A 23,537-nucleotide genomic window follows, 5' to 3' on the forward strand; every position below is an offset into this window, starting at 1 on the left:
GATCTGGACTGTAGATCAGAACACCCTATCCCACCTTTCCCTTCATTCACTTTATTTGGTTCTCCCCAGCCCAACAAGTCACCTTCAATGTCTACCTCTGTCAGTACCTCTGCCCACAGAAGCCTTCTTAACCAACAGCAATTCCTTCACTTTGAAACCTGCCACCTATTCCACTCCAACAAATCCCTTCTGTGCAACCTAGTCACATGTGGTTGTTGCATCTGCTGTGACGACCAGGCCCTCTCCAAATATGCTGAGGATTTCATTGGTCTTTGCAGATTGAAATTATCCTCACCAATTTGCTCAGAAACAGACCTCCTGTGCCTTGTCTCTCCAGTCACTTACCACCTCCCACATACCCACCATCTGACCACGAAGGAGCACTCCCATCCTGACTGAGTACCACCTGGGACTGGAGCATCAAAATCGCATTCTCTGCCAGTGTTTCGACTACCTCTCAGGATGAGGAGATGAGGAATATCCTTCCTGTTATGGCTTCGTTTGCACGTTGTCTAGTTCTAAAGTGGATACAGGAGCAAGTAACAGATGCTGATCATGAACAGAGAATTCAGATATTACTTTATTCTACATGTAATATCAAATAGTAAAAGTAATACATAACTTTTCCAGAGTCAGCTGCTAATAGTAGATTTGAATTTAGAAATATATACAGATACAAAGGATTTATAAATCTGTCTTTCTCCAGTACAGCGTGTACTCAGATGATATAGAGCCCTGACCACTATGAAAGTCTGTAAATGTTATTCAACAGGCAAACACACAAAACGGGAACTTAAGTACACATGCCGCTGGAGCTCCAGAGGGGAGATGCTTGGCAGTAGTGTAATTGTTCATGACAGTCCGCTCGTGCCATGTGGCGGCTGTAAGAAATGCGCCAGCATAACTGGCAGTGCACAGATTTGAAAGTGCAGCGACCAGATAATGGCCAATATTGCACTCCTATCCACAGTGATATTCTACCACCCACCAAACGTGCACTGTATCCTTGTCCACCCCAACTCCACTCCCACTCCCAACCCCTTGCCTCATGGCTCATATCTCTGTAGTAGGCCTAGATCCAATATCTGTCCCATACATCTTCTCACTACCGCCTACTCTAGTCCTGTCACAGGCATCTCTTACCCCACCAAAGATGGGGCCACATGTGAAAGCACCCATAAGATCTACCAACCCAGCTGCAACCACTGTCACTTTCTACTAACAAGCTGTCTGGCTGTGACCTTGAGACAGTTGGACCACCCAGTTCCTGAATGTGCTGCTCTACATGATGTGCACACTTTAATGGCTGTTTCACAATGTGTGCCATATGGTCCTTCTTATTGACACCACCTTTTCTGAATTATGCAGATGGGAACTGTGCCTACAATATATCCTCCATTTCCATAACACCTGGCCTCAACATTTGCTAGTTGTTGTCCTCCACCTATCTGTACTCTTCCCTGCTCCCAGTCCAGCACTACACGTTCCTCCTATCCCACTGACACATCTGCTAGACTTTTCCCCTCAATTACCTGTCTTCTCTACCTCTCCCATTCCTCCTCCCCCGTTCCCCCACCCCCTCCCGCCACAGCCCCCTGACTCTGCACCTACAGCCTAAACAGAATAATGTGGCTGGTAGATGCACAACTGGCAGGGCATATGTGTGAAGAGCAGTAGTGGTGGGGGCTATGACAGGTGCTGTAGGTGAAATCCCGAGCACTGGAGGGGAAGTGCCGTTCTAAATTGAAACCTACGCTCACATTTTTTTGTAAATATTGAGTGGAGGCCCACCACACCCACACTTGTATGGGGACCATTCAGGAAGATCTGTCTCCTGTGGCTTGGTTAATATCTAAAAATAATTCACTGAAAATGCAACAAAACAGCGATTTATTTTTGCCTGACTTGTTAACCATTTGGAGCTTTCAGAGAAGTGTCACAAGTAGGGAATGTAGAATAAAACCTACACATTTATTTTGTTATCATGTTAAAATTTTCTTCTTTTGCCAAAAGACAGTGGAATTTACTCAGTGTCACCTCACTAACACATGGAGACCCTGTTACGAGAGAATTCTGAAACAGTTTATTAAGAGAGGAACTGAGGAAATGTAAGGTAGCTTACGAAAAAGCACATCCTCAGTACAAAAATTAGCAAATAACATCTTCACTTATATTGTTCCAAAACCCATAGAATTTTTTGTTTTACCAGATGTCAATGGGCCTTAAAAATTACATTCTTCCATTGAAAAAATTGTTGTTAGTGGAATAACACAGTAGATAATGAAGTTCTGCATAATAATTTTGTGGCAAAATATTCTCCTCTTTGCATGCTATCTCTTGCAACAATCTCATTTCGATATCTCAAACTGTTTATGGAATATTAGGACTATGGTGTATATATCACTCTGGTGTTATCACTGGCTCGCGTGATTGCAAATGAGTGTGCTACACCAGATCAACTTTCTTGAGCTTGGTAACAGATAGAGACCTCCATCCAAGTCTAAAGAAAAATATAATGATAGCTAAAATTCATACATAGCAACATATTATGTAATATGCACCAACGCAGAATCTTAGTGACTCCTGTTCTTCGTTGCAAACTTTTTCAAATTTTGTGCAGTGTCTTACATGCAAATATCACAGTAACTATGACTATTAACAAAATCATGGGTACATCATAATTAAGCTGACATAGAAAGCTATAATTAACACAAAAATGAAGTTTTTTCTGAATGGTTTCTGTAAAATTGTATGAGAGAAAAATTTCAGGACGTGCACCTCAATTTTGTCCTCATCGACTGGCGAGAGGGTATAAACATTTGTCAGCCTCCCCTTCTGAACAAACGAATAAACTCATCCAGTGTGTGGGATGAAAAGTGGTCACTGCACTTGGGCCACCGTTTCCAGCATGTACTCTAGCAGCCCCCACCACGTTCCTACTCACTTCCCCTACCCCTACCCCTACACCTACCCTGCCATCCCTCCCCATCCTCACACCATTCTGCTTTCTTACACCTACTGCCCACCCAGCAGATTGATGCTCACGTCACAGGCAGCCAGTCGGACCTCAGTACCAGGAGACAGTGGTCATTTGTGTTTGAGCTGTGTTTGCGCGCGCGTGTGTGTGTGGGGGGGGGGAGGGGGGGAAGGGGGTTTCTATCTCAGAAGAAGGGCTTTGTCCTAAAGCTTTAATATTTTAGCAGCCCTGAGCGTGTGACTGAGCTTGCCTGTGGCTCAGCGCCACCTCTTCACGGTGAGTAGCAATCTATCCTTTCCATATTGTTATTATTCCATTCTGGACTCTCCACTGTTAGATATTTTAAAAGTTTGAATAGTCAAAGCACAAAATTAAAAATAAAATTTTAAGGAAAGTCTGTATTTTTAAAATTATTGTTTTATTTTTTTGTGGCGTATGCTAAATATACTACAATCTGTTGTCTTGGCATCATTATGTGTGTTGTGTTCCATTTAATATTCAGACTTTGTCATTTTTCATTTCCTTGCAGAACCTTTATTTTTACTGGCTGTCTTCAGTATTCAGCGGTAGTCGGGCATCACACTTTGATTCCATTTTCCCTGGCACCTCTTCTCTATCTCTCTAATGTCCTGGTGAAAGCATTCTGCCTTCTTTTTACTCTTATGTTCCAGACTTTTGGGGAAATGGTCTATCTGTTAGAGGAGGAGTGGGAATTGATGTGACAACCAAACTTAATGAAATTTTCCAACCTGTTCTCGCCAGTGTTTGTAATTTGCAAGCATTTTAGCCTCAAATTCGTGATCCGTCATCAGTTTGTGTATTTAGGTCCAAGAAAAATTCCAGCTTTTACCTTCTCTTGACTGACAAAGGGGGATATTACAGAAAGGTTGTGGAAACATGAACCATTTTGCAGAAGAGCCCTTACAAACAGTCATTGTATTCACAGCAGCAGAATTGAACAGATATGCCAGTGCCAGTAGCAGTTCCTTTTGAAACAAATGATTTAGTTTGGTTTTTGTTCTCAAATGCTTCTACAACTGTGTGTTTTACTATGTTGGCTAGTGATACTAACTTACTGTAAGTTTTTACATAAATTTTAATGAATTTTTATTTTGTAATCTAAATTGGGTGTGTAGTAAAAACCAGAAGTAGCAAAACAGTAGCACTTATATTGCATCCAGCAACTACTTGAGTTAATGTTATATTCCTTCTGGGATAGACAAACATCATAAATATAGATAGATACTGGACCTGTTGTGTACTGGTGGAGGAGGAGTTAGCCACATCCTGTAAACAGCTGGGTGCTGTGTTGGGCACAGTTGACAAGCTTCACCTTGCTACCTCTGATTGGGGTGGTGTCGGTGGTTAAAAAAAGATGCAGCTCATTCTCATTTTTTGAAAGGTCGACAAACAGAAATATGGTCCTATTCTCTGACATGAGGCAGGTGTAGAACTTTGAAACATATCTCCAAATTATTACATTTTTGGAGTCAAAAAATCTCTTTTGGAATCAACGCAGTTGCCATAAACAATGATCACGTGACGTCTGTCCACGAGACTCAGAAAGAAGTAGATACTGGCACCCAGGTTGATGCTGTGTTCCTCACTTACAAAAGGTGTTCGATACAATGCTGAGTCTATGGAATATTGGACTATGAGACTGGAATGAAAATTTTCTAGTAAACAGAACACTGCATGTCATTCTCAATAGAGACAAATATTCTGACATAAAAATAACTTTAGGCATAACTCAAGGAAGTTCTATAGGACCATTACTTTTCACAGCATGTGTAAACGACCTAATGGACAACATACTATGTCCAGTGAGGCTTTTGGCGGATGATGCTGTCATATACAGAGGAACCGCAATACTAGGAATTTGTAGCAAAATTCAGAAAGACGAGCGGAGAATTGACTCTCATTGCAGGGGTCAATATTAAAAAGTGCTATGTTTTGTCCATAAATAAGCAGGAAGAGCCATTGTTGTATGACTACACGATTGCAAAACAATCATTGGAAGCTGGCAAATTCACTAAATGTGTAGGAGTATGCATAAAAGCAATTTAAGGTGGAACAACAACAAACAGCAATTGGAGGTAAGGCAGCTTCCAGAGTGAGATTCACTGAAAGAACTCTCGGAAAGTGTACTCCTTTCACAAAGGAGGTAGCTTACGAAACTGTCATTTGACTAATACTTGAATATTGTTTACTAGTCGAGAACTCGTACCAGATGTGATTGATAGAGAAAATAGAGGTCCCGAGAAGAGCACTGCATTTCATTACAGGTTTATTCAGTAAGCAGAAAAGTGCCACACAGATGTTAGAGCAACTCTGGTGGTCAGGGCTGCAAGAGAGGAGTTATGCATTGCATTGTGTTTTACTGCTGAATTTCTGAGAGGCTACTTTCTTAGAGGAGTTAGCAAATATTTTGCTTCTTAATACATATGTCTCACAAAAACAGTGTCAAGGTTAAATTGGAGCGGCTTGATCCCATCTGGAGGCTTACCAACAATTGAGGAGAGGAAATGGAAAACATTCTTAGTGCCAAATTTGGCCTTTGCTAGAAAAATGGAAAAAAGAAATATGTATCTCTTTTTGTACATAACTGATTTGTCTCCAGAAAATCGAGAAATTATTCTGATACCATACAGTTATGTTGCTCACACCATCACCACAATAAATAATTAGACAAATTAGAAAAGAAATAGTTTATTAAGAACTTTCCATACAAGATGTCTCACTGCTTCTAGGCACCAATAAGAAAGTTTTTGCTAGTTGATTCTTGCAAATAAGAAAAAAGCAACCAGCCACTGGTAATAATACTATTTATTTACGCAAATAATCCCATCCCTGTTACAAACCAATAGGTTCATCTTCAGGTGGCCGTTTATGTTTATATTACATTTTTGTTGCTTACATTAATTGTTGCAAGAAAACAGTCATCAGCTAGTGGAAACCACAGTAAATGTAATATAAACACAAATATCCATCAGAAGATGAACCTGTCAGTTCAAGGTTGGTTAAATTCTTCTTTACAAAAATCTGTTTGTAGTTGGTACATAGCCATGTCAGTATTTGACACATTAGCAGGAGCAAGTTTTTGTTTCAAGTGCCAGTAATACTGAGGCAGTAATAAAAGTACAGAAATACTGCATCGTGTTTTTAACTAGTAGATCTATAATCAACAAAATATGCTTCCCACATCTTTTTAATTGTGGAACTCCAGAGGGAAGCGCAGCCCGGCACAATGACAATTTGCCATCTACAAATGCATGTTTGAAACGCTTTCCCTGTGGTTTGGCACCTGGACCAAGTCCAAGGACATGAATCAGGGTACCAAGGACACAACAGCACCGAGAACACAGTTTTTGAAAAATAGCACTTGCAAATTTTCCATTTCTACTCCACAGTGTTTCTTCCCACAAACCTTTTGCAACTGAACAAGGATAGGGGAGAAGTGACAGACGTATACAAGTACTTCCTGCCACAAACTGTAGATGTAGATGTAGGTGTGTACAAGTGTTGAAGCAAGATATCTTTAGTCACAGAAGTAAAATATCCTAAAAATAAAGTAAACCGTAGTCAATTACGAAAAAAAAAAACTGTATGTGATAGAAGAAAATTAAATAGTTTTGAAATAAACATAGAAAAGTTGATTAAGAAGTTTACTTATTTTCAGCTTCTGATATCATTCAGACTGCTATACTCACATTTAACTTTCCATCTACTAGAGCATTATATATTTTTTTAAAGTTTTGCAAGATCACCAAAGTGTATTATTTATATATTAAAAAGAACAATATTCTGTCAGTGGCAAATTATAATTATTTTTACTAGCTTTAAATCATTTGTTGTTCACAGAATTGCTTTAGTGTTATCAGTGACTGAGATAGTGTTCAACTTCAGAAATTGTTTAAATTTTTTATGGTCATTGGTAGATTTAGCATAGGTCTATTAATCCTTGTTTAATTCTAATAAAATTTGAATATTTGTCAGATGTGTCCATAATATGGCAACATATCTTATTTCCTTTCGTGACTTTATAAATATTTAATTATTTCACTGTTTGTGTTTAACACTGCTTGAAGAAAACAGGTTAACCTGACAAAGTAAATTTTTTGCACTATGTGATGATCAAATAGTGAACGAAGGGGATGGGAACAAAATGACAGTATCTCCTCGTGATCACTGGTCATCAGTTAAATTTGATGCTCTGACTGGCATAGCAGTGCTCCACTCCCAACAAAGTGTGCTAATCCCTTTTTCTCTGATCTCTCACTTGTTCAGCATAATTACATATTAGAATGGAAAATTATTGTACAGTTTCCTCAAAGCATATATAAATATTCACTGACTGCGAGATTACATTCTTTGTCGTATCATCCTTGGTGTCAGTAAAGTTACACTTTTCCGTTGTTGTGTTTAAAAGATAAGAGAGATTTTCTTTTGTTGCTAATAACTGTATAAAATTTCTTTCATGGTAGAAAACTTGTGAAATGTTTTGCAGTTACCATTGTAATAATGATCAAAATCCCAGTTAAAAGTCTCCAATGTGTCTTTTGAGTTCGCACAAACAACATAATTTCAGCTGTCATGTACGTGGTATGTTACTCTTCATATTTTTTTATCTAGATGTCAAGTTGCAGTCTAAATCAATTCCACTTTCAGAAACTTAATGGGCATGATAATTATGCTAGTTGGAAGTCCTCAGCATAAGCATATTTAGAACGTGATTAACTCTTGGACTGTGTGTGGTACCAACACTAATCGAAAGAAAGAATTCAGGACAAGATTGAAATTGGTTTTATTATTCGTCCAATCAATTACAAGAACAGACAAGATTAGTCTACAGCTACGAATGTTTGAGAGAAACTGAAGCAAGTTTTCGATGACAGTGGTTTAAACAGAGGGGTGGCTTTTCTGATGGTCCTTACTATCACTTCATTGGAATCATCTAAAAGTATTGAAGATTATGTGAACGGAATCATGTCAACTGATCACAAATTAATGAATTTCTCGATATCAGTGCTGCATGGGTTGGGGCATTAACATTGGCTACTTTATCTCAAATAAACCAACGATAATGAAAATAGAAAGCTCAGGATAAAAAATCATTTCAGTTAAACCTTTCGCAAGAAGTAACAGGCCCAGAGTGTGTATTATTATTCAAAGGAAAAAGGCATGTTCAAGGAAAACAAAGGCAGACGCAAAACACAGCAAAAGGCAATAAGGGACCACGGTGCTTCAATTGCAACGAATGTAATCACGTTGCTCCACAGAACCACATAATGCAGAAAAGGACATCAGTTGAATCTGAAGAATATGAAACTTCCATTGTAGCTTTTACAGCTGCTTCACATTCAAATATGGTATGTGGACCTACATGCCTCAATGCACACAAGACATCGCTGTGACTGGATGTATGAGGTATGGAGCCCATCGATATGTACCAATACTGTAGAAAGTATGGGAATGTCAATTTTATACTGAATAGTGATGAATGTACACTGATAAGCCAAAACATTATGACCATTGTTTACCACAACATTTGATGCCGCATGGTAAAAGCATGGTAAAAGCAGAGCAGAGACAGGCAGGGAATCACTCCAGTGAAGATATAGGCTGCAAATGGGGAAATCTATTGAGATAAGCGACTTTGGCAAAGGGCAGATTGTTACTACACCGAGCCTGTGAATGAGGACCTCGAAAATGGCGAAGCTGGTCAAATGTTCAAGTGCTACTGTCATTATCACCTGCAGAAAGAGGTAGGAGGGCAGTGAAACTATCGCTAAGCACTAAATGCACTCAATGCTTTCCCAACGGCGATGTCACCTTTCAGCAGTACAATCGTCCGTGTCTCTGAACTAGAAAACTGGAACTGTGCTGCAAAGGTTTCTGAGGAGCATTATAGTGAACTCACATTCATGTCTCAGTGACCAAATTCATCTGATGTAAATCCTATGGAACCCATCTGGGTCGCTATTATGCACCATCACTGGATACGAAAATCAGCGGTCCGTTATTTACATGAATTACAAGACCTGTGTGTAGACATTTAGTGCACATACCTCCAAAAACCTATGGATGCCTGATATGCTGAAAGTGATGTATTTTGCTTCCAGAGATGGATAAACAAGCTACCTGCTTGGTGGCCATAATTTTTTGGCTCCAAGGTATATAAAACAGGGACAGAATGTTTGTGTGTTGAGCAACATTGATAAATAATTTGTATTTACTAAACACACACAGAGAAATGAATACTAATCTAAAATGAGTTTAGATTCTGTTACCCTGTGGTGCCACCAAATGGGACATTTAAATTTTGAAGATGTAAATAAATTACCACATCATGCCAAGGGTGTAAATTTATCTCCTGCTAATAGTAAAGCACCTGTCACATGGATAACACGTATCGAAGCGAAATGAACTAGATTGCTATTCAATGACCCCTCTTCAAGAGCTTCACGACCATTACAGTTGAGTCACACTGACGTGTGGTCCAAAGGAAGCTATCAGACAGAAACCTAATAGAAAATGAACTTGAAAAGAAATTATCGGAGAGAGTTTGCTGTTATTGTGTGGAAAGATTAAGATTGTGGACTGAGGGAAAGAAAACGTGCATGCCATTTGTGATTCCAGTGGTGTGGAGAGAGCCTAAAAAATCACCTTAATGACTGTTACGTCTGCTTAGTTAGTGTTTAGGGGTGCAGTTTGAAAAATTACAGACAAATTGTGTATCCAAGCATTGATTAGAGAAGTTTGCACATGGAGAAGATCTGAGTGCACCTCTTCCTCCAATTGTTGTAGAGAATGTGGCAGAAAATGAAGAAGAAAATGAAGTTGATGCAATTACCGAAGATGATAGTGATGTCCACCAGCCAGAATGCAACTTTATTCATAACTGTTCTCTCAGGGTGAACTTAATGCTCTCATACGTATCTGCGGAACCACTTGGCTCTGGTTAAAATGCAAGAATCTTCTAGAACCAGGAGCGCATTACTTATGGTATAGACATAAAGAGAGAGAATTAGTTCATTTACTCTCACAGAATGAGTCTTTGGTTTACTGCAGTAACATAAATGACTTAGTACACTTGTGTGGTATTGAACGTGATCCTACAAAGTGGAGACTTTTCTAGTCTTGCCAATGAAGAGCCTGAAAGGCATGTTTCTGCATAATGGAAATGTGTATGGGCCCATTCTTGTGGTGTATTCAGTTCAATTGAAAGCGACGTATAAGAGAACGTGAAGATGCTCTTAACAAGTATCTAATATGCGAAACACCCTTGGGTTACCTGTGGTGACTTCAAAGTTGTTGGAATACTATTGGGACAATAAGCTGGGTTCACAAAAAATGCCTTGCTTTCTATGTGAATGGGACAGTCAGTTAAGGCAAAGCTATTAGAGTGCGGGAGTTTGGTCAGAGCGGAGAAATTTTGTACCCATAGCTAAGAATATCCTGCACGAACCGCTTGTAAAACAAAAACTAAAAAATAGTCTTCCTTCCACCTCTACATATAAAGCCGGGGTTGATGAAGTAATCTGTAAAAGCTCTACCACAGGATGGACCCTGCATCAAGCACCCAAGAAATTTCCCTTCACCACACGACAAATTGAAAGCTGGAATTTTTTTTTTAGTTCTCAAGGAAATTGATGAAGAATGGAGATTCTGAAAAGACAATGAAAAAAGCAGAAAAAGGTGCATGACCGCCTTCCAATCAGTCGTAGATAACTTTCTATAGAATAACAAAGATCCTAATTACAAGGCCACTCTTGAAAAAAGTTGTTAAATTTCAAAAATGCGCGTTGTAAAATGAGTGTGAAAGTCCGCTTTCTACACTCACATATCGAGTACTTTCCGGAAAATTTGGGACATTATATTGAAGAGCAGAGTGAACACTTTCACCGTGATGTTAAGCAGATGGAGAGGAGGTACCAGGGGCGCTGTACAAAGACTATGGTGGCTGACTACTGTTGGATGTTGAAGAGGGACAGCCACCATGTAGGAGGATCTACAAGAAAGTCGAAGAAGATAAATTTTAAAAATTCTTGTCGACAGGCAGTCATGAAACAAATTATATGAGTGCTGAGGAGCATTTTTTAAATGTATTTCATTTTTTAAATGTGTTTTGATTAAAAACTCACCTTGTGTGAAAAGGTCTTAGAATATATTTGTGGGCTCAGAAGTGAAAAATCGTCAAAATATTATTTCTGATTTTATGTAAAAACCTGATGTGATAGACAAAAATGACATTTATTTCTAGAATCAGCATAAAAAATTGAATCAGGAACACCTACTTTCAGCATCTGACAAAAAGTTTTAAAATGCAGACTAATATAATGTTATTCCTCACTGTGTGGGTAGTCTGTACTAATTTTTGCTAATCTTCAGTGAAACATACTAGAAATGAAATAAAATTTTGTATGGAAAATACTGGTGAAGCGAAGCAATGTGTTTGTGTGAACATAATGCAAAACCATAATATGGACATAATTAAGGTAGATTGAAAGAATCATGTTATTGAAGTATTGGGTGTCTTTGGAACATTAGGCTATGGATCTGTTTGACCTCCCATTTCAGTGAATGCAAAATTTGATAAAATTGTACTGAAAGAAGAGACAACATACCCTACAGGCAAGTGATAGGATGTTGCACAGGTGACAAGTCAATACTGCAATCTTCCACAGAACCAACACTGGCTCAGTGTGAGATGGGTTCTCAGTCATCTTCAGGATACCAAGGATCTGCAACTATATTTCACTAAAGAAGACTTCATGGAAATAACTGGATATTGTGATACAGACCAGGCCAATGATCCTACAGATAGGAGATCCTTTACTGGATAATTTTTTTCTGTTCCAGAGAGGCAGTATTGTATGGAATATATGTGAATAGCAAATAGTAGCAGATTAAGTAGTGACAAAGTCATCTGCTGAGGAAGCTCTGTGGCTCCAGCGCTAGACTGAACTCAGTCGATGAGGAAATAATGCACAAGTCATACTCTGCAACAATCTAAGTACAATAAAGCTGGCATGTGCAGACTGCAATCATTTGAGAACTAAACATATAGTTATCTGTCTCCACTTTCTCAGGGAAAAACATTATTAGGACAAAAATCAAGTTTGTGTTCATTAAAGTGTGTGACACGGTGACAGACAGTTTGACTAAAGGAACGGTGAACGACAAACACTTGTATTGCTCTAATAAAGTGGGTATGTATTTAGGTGGCGATGTTAGATTTTAGAGTGCAAAATTATCAAATGCTCTTGCAGGCTTACAAAATTAAAGAGCATATACAAATATTGACTGACTGTGAGATTACATTCTGTATTGTGTATGATGTTTGGTATTTATTGTGTTTAAAAGTTAAAGAAGAATTTTCTTGTATGGCAAATAACTGCAGAAAATTTCCTTCAGATATGAAACTGAAAGAAAACAACCTTTTCACATTCATTTCCAAATTGTAATTACCTAAGATTTATTAAATCTCTTATATACATAAGTATTTACCTCGTGTAGCTCAAGTGGCGAAGACAGTAATGTGACTGAAGATTCCATCTCTGTACAAATCAAAGTAACACAATTTTAATCATGACCTCCAATGATTGGAACCGGTCATGATTAAAAACATATTACTAGCATTTATTCAAAAATAAATAAATAAATGTAATATTCCAGAATCGGGTTTTCTTTGGCATAGTAGGGAATTATGTATGACCCCAGAAGTTAAACTACAGGATGTGACACTCCACCGTGTGATAGTCTGAGCCAGCAAGTTCCGATAGGGCATCATCCAGAATGATACTGACTTAGCACACCGTGGAGTGTATAGTGCGCTGAGAATGTTAGTAAAATATTTTTCCTTCTCCCCCTCTGCAGTGCTGGACAGCAGTGACATCCAGATGACTCTTCTCCGGCTGCTCAACCACCCCTCGTATGACGTGATCGAAGTCACTCTGAATTTCCTGCTACGAAATGTATTTGAAGACTACCTTTACGAAGTGGAAAATGAGGAAGAACTGGAGTTTGAAATTGTCCCTGTGAAGCTGTCAGCCCATGAGGTACGTGTCAGTACAGTAACGGCACATATGTTATCTGGAGAACATAGACATCGTACCACGTGTCGCCTAATGTACATCACTGTTAATAACATCTGCTATGGTGAGGACAGAGGAAAAGGATGTTTGTTGCCCGGACGGTGATGGTTATTAGCATTTTGTGCCGTATAAATTGTTTGAAAATCAGTTGAACAAAATGAACAGTGTCTTTGAGATGAACATAAACAAAAGTTAAACAGTGTGTTGATGAATTAATCGAGCAGTGCTGAAAAAATTAGATTTGTAAGAGACAAGTATTCCCAAAAGAGAGAAATATGTCAATGTCAAACATAAATTCAAGTAGTAGTTAGACTTTACTGAAAGTTTTTGTCTGTGCGAAGTCTTATGCAGAAGTGAAATGTGGACAATGGACAGTTCAGACTATAAGAGAACAGAAGCTTTTGAAATATGGTGCTTGAGAAGAACTCTGAAGATTAAATACATAGGTCAGGTAACAAATGATTAGATACTGAATCAAAAGAGGGAAAAAAGAGTGTTCTGTCACAACGTGGCAGAAGTAGGTTGACGAAATGTTTTGAGTTGTCGAGAAATCGTGAATTTGGTAATGGAGGGAAGGGTAGGGAATAAAAATTTTAGATGGAGACAAAGATTCAGATGCAGTACGCAGATTCAAATGGGTGGTTGTAATAGTTACTAGAGATGAAGAGACTTGCCCCGGATAGATTAGCATGGAGAGTTAGGTATGAACTTGTCAGTGGATGCATACAGCACTTGGGTGGAAATACAGCTGAACATGGCTCGGTCGCAGGTTCGAATCCTGCCGCGGGCATGGATGTGTGTGATGTCCTTAGGTTCGTTAGGTTTAAGTAGTTCTAAGTTCTAGGGGACTAATGACCACAGCAGTTGAGTCCCATAGTGCTCAGAGCCATTTGAACCATTTTGAACATGGCTGGAGGGCCACTGACAGTGGACGCTCCTTTCTGATCAATGAAACAGAAGGCAACAGTTAACTGCAGAACTATTAAATTGCGGATATGAGATTAAAAATATGAGGGCAAACTGAAAAGAAATGCCTCCTTTTTTCTAATTGAAAAATTTTAAAGCTTTTTAAATAAAAAAATATTGACATTCTATTTCCTTATTCCTCATGACAACATATTTGTTTGTCAACATAGTCACCTAGCATCAAACTTTGCTCTCCCAACAGAGACCAGTTCGTTGTACCATCACTGTAGAATGTTGAACTTTCTTGACAGAACCACAACCGCATCTCTCCTTTTATTGCTTCATTACTATCAGAGTGAAATCTTAGAACTACCTCCTTTTTTTGGATAGGCCCAAGTCGGGACAGTAAGGAGGATGGTCGATGGCAGTGAACTCGAGGCATCGAATTGTTGCAGACGTCACAGCATTCATGTGTGGTCTGGCATTATCATGCTGAAGGAGAGGGTAGTCCATGTGTGGATGAAGTTTTCTGTGGTTAGAAACTCAATTATAACAAGCTGTTTCTCAAACACTGACATAGTTACATTACACACTGTCATGTTATATGCTAGAATTTGGAGCCCTCTGGTGGCAGAAGGTTGCAACTTCCATCAGTGAAGCTGGAAGGTCGACCGAGTAACATGCGTGATATGTGATACCTCAACTGATATTGAAAACAGAATAAGAAATTCAGAGGCATTACTTATCAGCACACTGTTGTATTCATCCCAGTAAACTGAATATAAGATTTACCATATGAAAGTGCAAAGTAGTGAATGTCTAGCTTATCTGCACCAGTAGTTTTGTTAGTTCTCACTTTGAGTGGAATGGATCTTACAATTGATTTAATATTTTGAATATTTTTAATTATGTGTTTAACAGTTGCAGACTTTATACTATTATGTGCTAAAAAGTAGCCTTCTGTTCCACTTCTTCTGCCATGTTTCAAGTGCAGTACACACCCTTTGATGAGTTACTACGTAATGTATTCAAATGTATTCAGCTGTAAGCCATTTGGTCTGAATTTGTAATTTAGTTTTTCAATACTTTATTGCCCTTCTTTTTTCTTCCTTTTCAAACAGTTTAACTTTTAATGATACTACTCGTGTGACATGTCTGGAAAGATATAATAGAACAACAGAGGACACTGAGGGAGTAGATATTTAAATCACTTGGGTGGAACTGAAGGATGATTAGGAGGGGGGAGAGGAGGGGGGGGGGGGGGTGGAGAGGTTTTTAAAAGAGCATTCTTCAGTGTGAAATGACGTGATGTATGACTTTAGAAATTTTAAAAATTGGGAAATTCACAAATGGAGGGTGTGGGACGGGACTCTGTGTGGGCTGAAACTGTGTGAGTAGAAATAGATGAATGCCCCCTTCAAGTTCTTGCAATATCTCACCTGAGTGGGTCAGAGAAAAAGGTAAGGACCTTCAAGTATAATGTAATGGATTTTTTTTAGCTACAGTGGATAAATCAGTGGTGTGGCACAGTGGTCAGCCAGATGAACTGTTGGTTTGCAGACTTAGTTTCAATTCTCATTGCTGCCAGTTTTTTTTTTAAATTCCTTGCAGTGTTAAACTATTGTTTATAAAATTTAAACAGCTCAGTTTATAGATGTAAAGTTAATGCATTTGATTTAGTTATGATTAATTAATTAACATTTTTAAACAGAAATTGTTTCAAATAACACGTCTGAAGGCTTGTGATTTCTGTTGTCCTTCAGTAGCAATGTTCTGTTGTTGTCACTTGTGCACTGTATCCTTTTTATGTTCTCTGTCATGCTTTCAGAGCACATGGCTCTGGCAGCTGTTTCAAACCCCTGTAGGCAGCTTTTACCATGCCTGTTGTCCAACATTTTTCCATCGATCTTTACAGTTTTGAACAGCATATCATCACCTGTCTGCTGTGATTTTCTATAAAACATTATAATTTTATTGGAACATGGAAACCCAACAGGAATTTTCTACCAGTAGTGTAAATATCAGAACTACAACGTTTGATGAAGATTTTTGAAATGATTTCCCGTCCTTTCCATGTAAACACAGCCCACACCATAATGGAGCCACCACCTGCCTGTGCTTGTTGACAGCTTGGGTCCGTGGCTTTGTGGGGTGTGCGCCACACCCGAGCCCTAGTGTCGGCTCTTACCAACTGAAACTGGGACATCAGACCAGGTCACGGTTTTCAAGTCATCTAGGGTTGAACCAAAAGAGTCACAAGCCCAGGAGAGGCACTCGAGGCAGTGTGCTGTTAGCAGAGATACTCACATCACTTGTCTGGTGCCATAGCCCATTAACATCAATTTTTGCCACACTGTGCTAACGGATACATCGTCATACATCCCACATTGATTTCTGTTGTTATTTCATGCAGTGTTGCTTGTCTGTTAGCACTGACAACTCTCTGCAAATGCAGCCACTCTCAGGCATTAAGTGAAGGCTGTTGGCCACTGAATTACCCGTGGTGAGAGACAATGCCTGAAATTTAGTATTTTCAGCATACTCTTGACACTGTGAATCTCGGAATACAGAATTCCATAACAATTTCCAAAATGGAATGTCACATGTGTGTAGCTCTAAATACCATTCCATGTCCAAAGTCTCTTAATTCCTGTTGTGTGGCTATAATCATGTTGAAAACATATTCACATGAATCATTTGAGTAGAAATGACAGCTTCACCAATGCACTGCCGTTTCATGCCTTGTGTACGTGATACTGTCACCATCTGTATACCTACATATTACTACCCCATGACTTTTGTCACCTCAGTGTATGTGATATAATTACAGTTTAGTAAATCTTGGGTTTTTTTGCCATTTACTTCTACTGCAAAACCTTGTTTCTTGCCAAATATCGTGATTATAGGTCATTGGAAAGTAACCTATAGGTTTCTATGAGTGAGTTTGCAAGTTATCAGAATATGTGACATAAATAGCAATATCTTTCAACTGCATTGACTGACAACCTTAAATGTTATACTCTGCCAAAGCATTGTAGACCTCAGTGACACAAATTTCAACTTGATATGTGCACCCATTCCTGAAGAAAAAGGTGTCTTAACAGCTGAACAGACGGAGAGACAGACAGAATATTCTTTTTCATGTGATATAATTACAAATTAAGGGTTTTCATATTTTTTCCATTAGTTGTATTGCTTGCTTCTTGCCAAATTTCACAGTTTCCGTGATGCACCAACCTCGATTTAGCTTTTTCAGATTTAAGTCTCGTGGACATGACAAAACGAAAACTATGGTGCAGCAATGTATTTGTTAAGTTGAAGAGAGAGTGCATCAAACGTAAATACAGAAAGCTCACTTGACTTTCAAAAGACTATGTCCAACAGCAAAATAACATTGTGCAGTATCATGTATGAGCCTCTGCTCCTTAAATGACTGAGCTTTGAGTCAATAGTTTTTCTGTTAAAAACCATTGTTTATTTATCCTTCTGCATTAATTCATACTTGCTTTCACAAAATCCAAAATATTACATCGACACATAAGAACTGTTGTTTGTGTTATTTCCAAAGAGCTTCTCTGGGTATTAACTCAGTCCAACTTAGGAACAGTATATACAAATCTGAAAACAATCTGGGCTTGACGGGACAATACTGCCTCAATTGGCATCACATAAAACATAATATAAGACAAGTAGTTTGTTTCAGAACATTAGATAAGTCAAAATAATATTAAGATAGCAACTCTCATTTTTGTACATTATATATAAGATTAAGCTCATAGGATGCCTTTTGAAAGTTTGTAATGATGTGAAGATTTTTGTTAATAATATCCAATAACAGAGGTTACACATGTTGCACATACAAAAACTGGAAACTTCCCATTGTGTTGCAGTATCGATTACAAATCGATAGTAAAGTAAATAAAAGTGTAAATAGAAATGTATGTTTTGTCTGCATTTGAAATTGAATAGTAAAAATAATAAGAATAACATAAATTTCTTTTAACAGCATTTGCTGTTAATTACTTGCCAGCTAATTTACATAGTGTAACATTGAAGTATGAGAGTAAATCAATATAGTATAGTTGGTTAACTGAGCAAAAGTTCCAATAGGTCTGGATTCATTATACAGTGCAGCGGGAAGTGCCCTATAGGTTTTAATGGGTCACTTTGTAAGTACTAAAATATATGACATAAATAGCTGTACCTTTTACCTGCATTGACTTCAGATTTTTCACATCCCTGAAGGCCCATAGACCTTGATCGTGTCATAAATTTAAACTTGATTTGTCTGGCCCGTACCTGAGAAAAAGGCATTGTAACAGATGGGTAACAAACTGATCCTGTAAGGGTTCCGTTTTTACCTGCTGAACCCTATAAAATGTGATCACTGATAATCTTCTTGCATCCATATGTCCTGTAGCAATAAGTATGGCTCCAGGATCTGCAGATCAGTTTATTGAAATTATGAAAGATAATGTCATAGTAAATGATGATGATTTGATGTTATATACTGAATATGATAATGAAAATCTTTATGAAGAGGTGTGTGGATTTTCTCAATCTCTCTCTCTCTCTGACCCTCGCTCTTTGTGAGGGACATACTCCTAGCTAAATAATTTGTTACATATCTTAATTCTTAATTTCTTTGCGTGTTTTTGGTACTTGCATTGTTTAATTCATAAATTTCGGGCGTATTATAGTACTTGAGACTTGTAGCATCGCGTTTTAGTACCTAAATAGTGTAAATTCGGGTAGTTGTCTGTCTTCTGTTTTGTTTTGAACGGCCAGTGTCGGTTGGTCAGTCAGTTTGCTGCCTGCCGCCATTGGATAAGCAGCTTCAGCAGTAAGTCGTATACTCCTAGCTCACTCATTTGTTACATAGTTTAATTCTTAATTTCTTTGTGTGTTTTTGGTACTTGCATTGTTTAATTCATAAATTTCGGGCATATTATAGTACTTGAGAGTTGTAGCATCGTGTTTTTAGTACCTGAATAGTCTAAAATCGCGTAGTCTCCTTCCGCCGCCAAGCAGTGTGTCAGCAGTGCGTAAGTAGCAGCATTACTGCATTTACTAGGCCCTCTTGTATTTTAATAACCGTTTAAATTTTGTGTCAAATTGTTTGTGCTCTCTGTAGATTAATTCAGACGTTCTTTGCACAACAGTTTTTAGCATGGATAGGGACTGCAACTGCTGTGTTTGGATGCAGGCTGAGTTGGCATCCCTTCGTTCCCAGCTTCAGGCAGTGTTGGCTTCGGTCACACAGCTTGAGGCTGTTGCCAATGGGCATCACTGTGGGGGTCCAGATGGGGATTTGTTGGGGACGGCCACCTCGTCCCACGCATCCCCCGATCGGACTATGACTGTGGCTACCCGGGATACTGCCCACATTGAGGCTGATCACTCACCTGTGGTAGAGTGGGAGGTCGTCTCGAGGTGTGGCAGGGGGCGAAAGACATTCCGCAGGGCTGAACGGAAGGCCTCTCCAGTTTGTCTGATCAACCGGTTTCAGGCTCTGTCTCTGGCTGATACTGATGTTCGGTCGGAGATGTCTGCTTGTCCTGTTCCAGAGGTTGCCCTCAGCCTGCAAGATCCGGGCAGTCGCAGACGGTGGGCTTACTGGTAGTTGGGAGCTCCAACGTCAGGCGCGTAATGGGGCCCCTTAGGGATTGGCAGCAAAAGAGGGGAAGAAAACCAATGTGCACTCCGTGTGCATACTGGGGGGAGTCATTCCAGATGTGGAAAGGGTCCTTCCGGTTGCCAAGAAGGGTACAGGGTGCACCCATCTGCAGGTGGTCGCTCATGTCGGCACCAACAATGTGTGTCGCTATGGATCGGAGGAAATCCTCTCTGGCTTCCGGCGGCTATCTGATTTGGTGAAGACTGCCAGTCTCGCTAGCGGGATGAAAGCAGAACTCACCATCTGCAGCATTGTCGACAGGACTGACTGTGGACCTTTGGTACAGAGCCGAGTGGAGGGTCTGAATCAGGGGCTGAGACGGTTCTTCGAACGTGTGGGCTGCAGATTCCTCAACTTGCACCATAGGGTGGTGGGGTTTCGGTTTCCGCTGGATAGGTCAGGAGTCCACTACATGCAGCAAGCGGCTACACGGGTAGCAGGGGCTGTGTGGCGTGGACTGGGCGGTTTTTTAGGTTAGATGCCCTTGGGCAAGTACAGAAAGGGCAACAGCTTCAAAGGGTGCGGGGCAAAGTCAGGACATGCGGGGACCAAGCAGCAATCGGTATTGTAATTGTAAACTGTCGAAGCTGCATTGGTAAAGTACCGGAACTTGAAGCGCTGATAGAAAGCACCGAAGCTGAAATCGTTATAGGTACATAAAGCTGGCTGAATCTAGAGATAAATTCAGCCGAAATTTTTACAAAGGCACAGACGGTGTTTAGAAAGGATAGATTGCATGCAACCGGTGGTGGCGTGTTTGTCGCTGTTAGTAGTACATTATCCTATAGTGAAGTAGAAGTGGATAGTACCTGCGAAATATTATGGGTGGAGGTTACACTCAACAACCAAGCTAGGTTAATAATTGGCTCCTTTTACCGACCTCCTGACTCAGCAGCATTAGTGGCAGAACAGCTGCGAGAAAATTTGGAATACATTTCACATAAATTTTCTCAGCATATTATAGTCTTAGGTGGAGATTTCAATTTACCAGATATAGACTGGGATACTCAGATGTTTAGGACGGGTGGTAGGGACAGAGCATCGAGTGACATTATACTGAGTGTACTATCCGAAAATTACCTTGAGCAATTAAACAGAGAACTGACTCGTGGAGATAACATCTTGGACCTACTGATAACAAACAGACCCGAACTTTTCGACTCTGTAAGTGCAGAACAGGGAATCAGTGATCATAAGGCCGTTGCAGCATCCATGAATATGGAAGTTAATAGGAATATAAAAAAAAGGGGGGGGAAGGTTTATCTGTTTAGCAAGAGTAATAGAAGGCAGATTTCAGACTACCTAACAGATCAAAACGAAAATTTCTGTTCCGACACTGACAGTGTTGAGTGTTTATGGAAAAAGCTTAAGGCAATTGTAAAATGCGTTTTAGACAGGTACGTGCCGAGTAAAACTGTGAGGGACGGGAAAAACCCACCGTGGTTCAACAACAAAGTTAGGAAACTACTGCGGAAGCAAAGAGAGCTTCACTTCAAGTTTAAACGCAGCCAAATCCTCTCAGACAAACAGAACCTAAATGATGTCAAAGTTAGCGTAAGGAGGGCTATGTGTGAAGCGTTCAGTGAATTCAAAAGTACAATTCTATGTACCGACTTGACAGAAAATCTTAGGAAGTTCTGGTCTTACGTTAAATCAGTAAGTGGCTTGAAACAGCATATCCAGACACTCCGGGATGATGATGGCTTTGAAACAGAGAATGACACACGTAAAGCTGAAATACTAAACACCTTTTTCCAAAGCTGTTTCACAGAGGAAGACCGCACTGCAGTTCCTTCTCTAAATCTTCGCACAAATGAAAAAATGGCTGACATCGAAATAAGTGTCCAAGGAATAGAAAAGCAACTGAAATCACTCAACAGAGGAAAGTCCACTGGACCTGACGGAATACCAATTCTATTCTACACAGAGTACGCGAAAGAACTTGCCCCCCTTCTAACAGCCATGTACCGCAAGTCTCTAGAGGAACGGAAGGTTCCAAATGATTGGAAAAGAGCACAGGTAGTCCCAGTCTTCAAAAAGGGTCGTCGAGCAGATGCGCAAAACTATAGACCTATATCTCTGACGTCGATCTGTTGTAGAATTTTAGAACATGTTTTTTGCTCGACTATCATGTCGTTTTTGGAAACCCAGAATCTACTCTGTAGGAATCAACATGGATTCCGGAAACAGCAATCGTGTGAGACCCAACTCAGTTTATTTGTTCATGAGACCCAGAAATTATTAGATACCTGCTCCCAGGTAGATGCTATTTTCCTAGACTTCCGGAAGGCGTTCAATACAGTTCCGCACTGTCGCCTGATAAACAAAGTAAGAGCCTACGGAATATCAGACAAGCTGTGTGGCTGGATTGAAGAGTTTTTAGCAAACAGAACGCAGCATGTTGTTATGGAGAGACGTCTACAGACGTTAAAGTAACCTCTGGCGTACCACAGGGGAGTGTTATGGGACCATTGCTTTTCACAATATATATAAATGACCTAGTAGATAGTGCCGGAAGTTCCATGCGGCTTTTTGTGGATGATGCTGTAGTATACAGAGAAGTTGCAGCATTAGAAAATTGTAGTGAAATGCAGGAAGATCTGCAGCGGATAGGCACTTGGTGTAGGGAGTGGCAACTGACCCTTAACATAGACAAATGTAATGTATTGCGAATACATAGAAAGAAGGATCCTTTATTGTATGATTATATGATAGCGGAACAAACACTGGTAGCAGTTACTTCTGTTAAATATCTGGGAGTATGCGTGCGAAACAATTTGAAATGGAATGATCATATAAAATTAATTGTTGGTAAGGCGGGTACCAGGTTGAGATTCATTGGGAAAGTCCTTAGAAAATGTCCATCAACAAAGGAGGTGGCTTACAAAACACTCGTTCGATCTATACTTGAGTATTGCTCATCAGTGTGGGATCCGTACCAGGTCGGGTTGACAGAGGAGATAGAGAAGATCCAAAGAAGAGCGGCGCATTTTGTCACAGGGTTATTTGGTAACCGTGATAGCGTTACAGAGATGTTTAGCAAACTCAAGTGGCAGACTCTGCAAGAGAGGCGTTCTGCATCGCGGTGTAGCTTGCTCGCCAGTTTTCGAGAGGGTGCGTTTATGGATGAGGTATCGAATATACTGCTTCCCCCTACTTATACCTCCCGTGGAGATCACGAATGTAAAATTAGAGAGATTCGAGCACGCACGGAGGCTTTCAGACAGTCGTTCTTCCCGCGAACCATACGCGACTGGAACAGAAAAGGGAGGTAATGACAGTGGCATGTAAAGTGCCCTCCGCCACACACCATTGGGTGGCTTGTGGAGTATGGATGTAGATGTAGATGTAGATGTAAGGATGTACCAACCTTTCTCTTTGCTCATACACTTTTATTGTATGCAGTCCTATTTTATTTGTAACAGATTCCTTCTTCAAGTACATACATGAACAACTATTAATTACAATCCTAACAAATAGTTCTCTTGTACTTTGGTGTCCTTGGCAGATAAAAGAAAGTCATCAATTTTGCTGATGCTCGTGCAAAACGGAAATTCCGTCATTAAAATCATGATTCCCAATCACAAAATAGGAAAAAAGGTCTTCAGATTTAAGGGAAAGGAACAGAACAAGCTGGCACTAGAAATGACAAAATTGCATTCATCAAGACCAAGACATGGGCAATGTTTCAGGGTACATAAGGCTGTTAGGAATAGGTGACAATGAGAACATTATAAGAATGGGTAACAGCAGTGCATTTCCAGATTTGTCAGATAAATTTCAATTTCTTGCTAGTAGTACCTAGGTAAAAATCTTGAAATGTAAACATTCAGTAAGACAGCAAAAGTTTGTCAAATTCATTTTTTGTATACAGACAAGA

The 23,537-nt window shown here is 39.6% G+C and overlaps 1 protein-coding gene across 2 annotated transcripts in view; it reads left to right on the forward strand.

The window, feature by feature from the left end:
• The window catches only part of LOC126292220 (thyroid adenoma-associated protein homolog), a 193,366-nt gene that overhangs the window by 142,386 nt on the left and 27,443 nt on the right, over window positions 1-23,537 (forward strand). For both annotated transcript variants that reach the window (XM_049986086.1, XM_049986087.1), the window contains exon 23: window positions 12,857-13,038. In XM_049986086.1, coding sequence (XP_049842043.1) covers window positions 12,857-13,038 — 182 coding nt within the window. The remainder of the gene's footprint in view (window positions 1-12,856; window positions 13,039-23,537) is intronic.

Source organism: Schistocerca gregaria, chromosome 9 (genome assembly GCF_023897955.1).
Source record: "Schistocerca gregaria isolate iqSchGreg1 chromosome 9, iqSchGreg1.2, whole genome shotgun sequence".
Classification (NCBI taxonomy): Eukaryota; Metazoa; Arthropoda; class Insecta; order Orthoptera; family Acrididae; genus Schistocerca; species Schistocerca gregaria.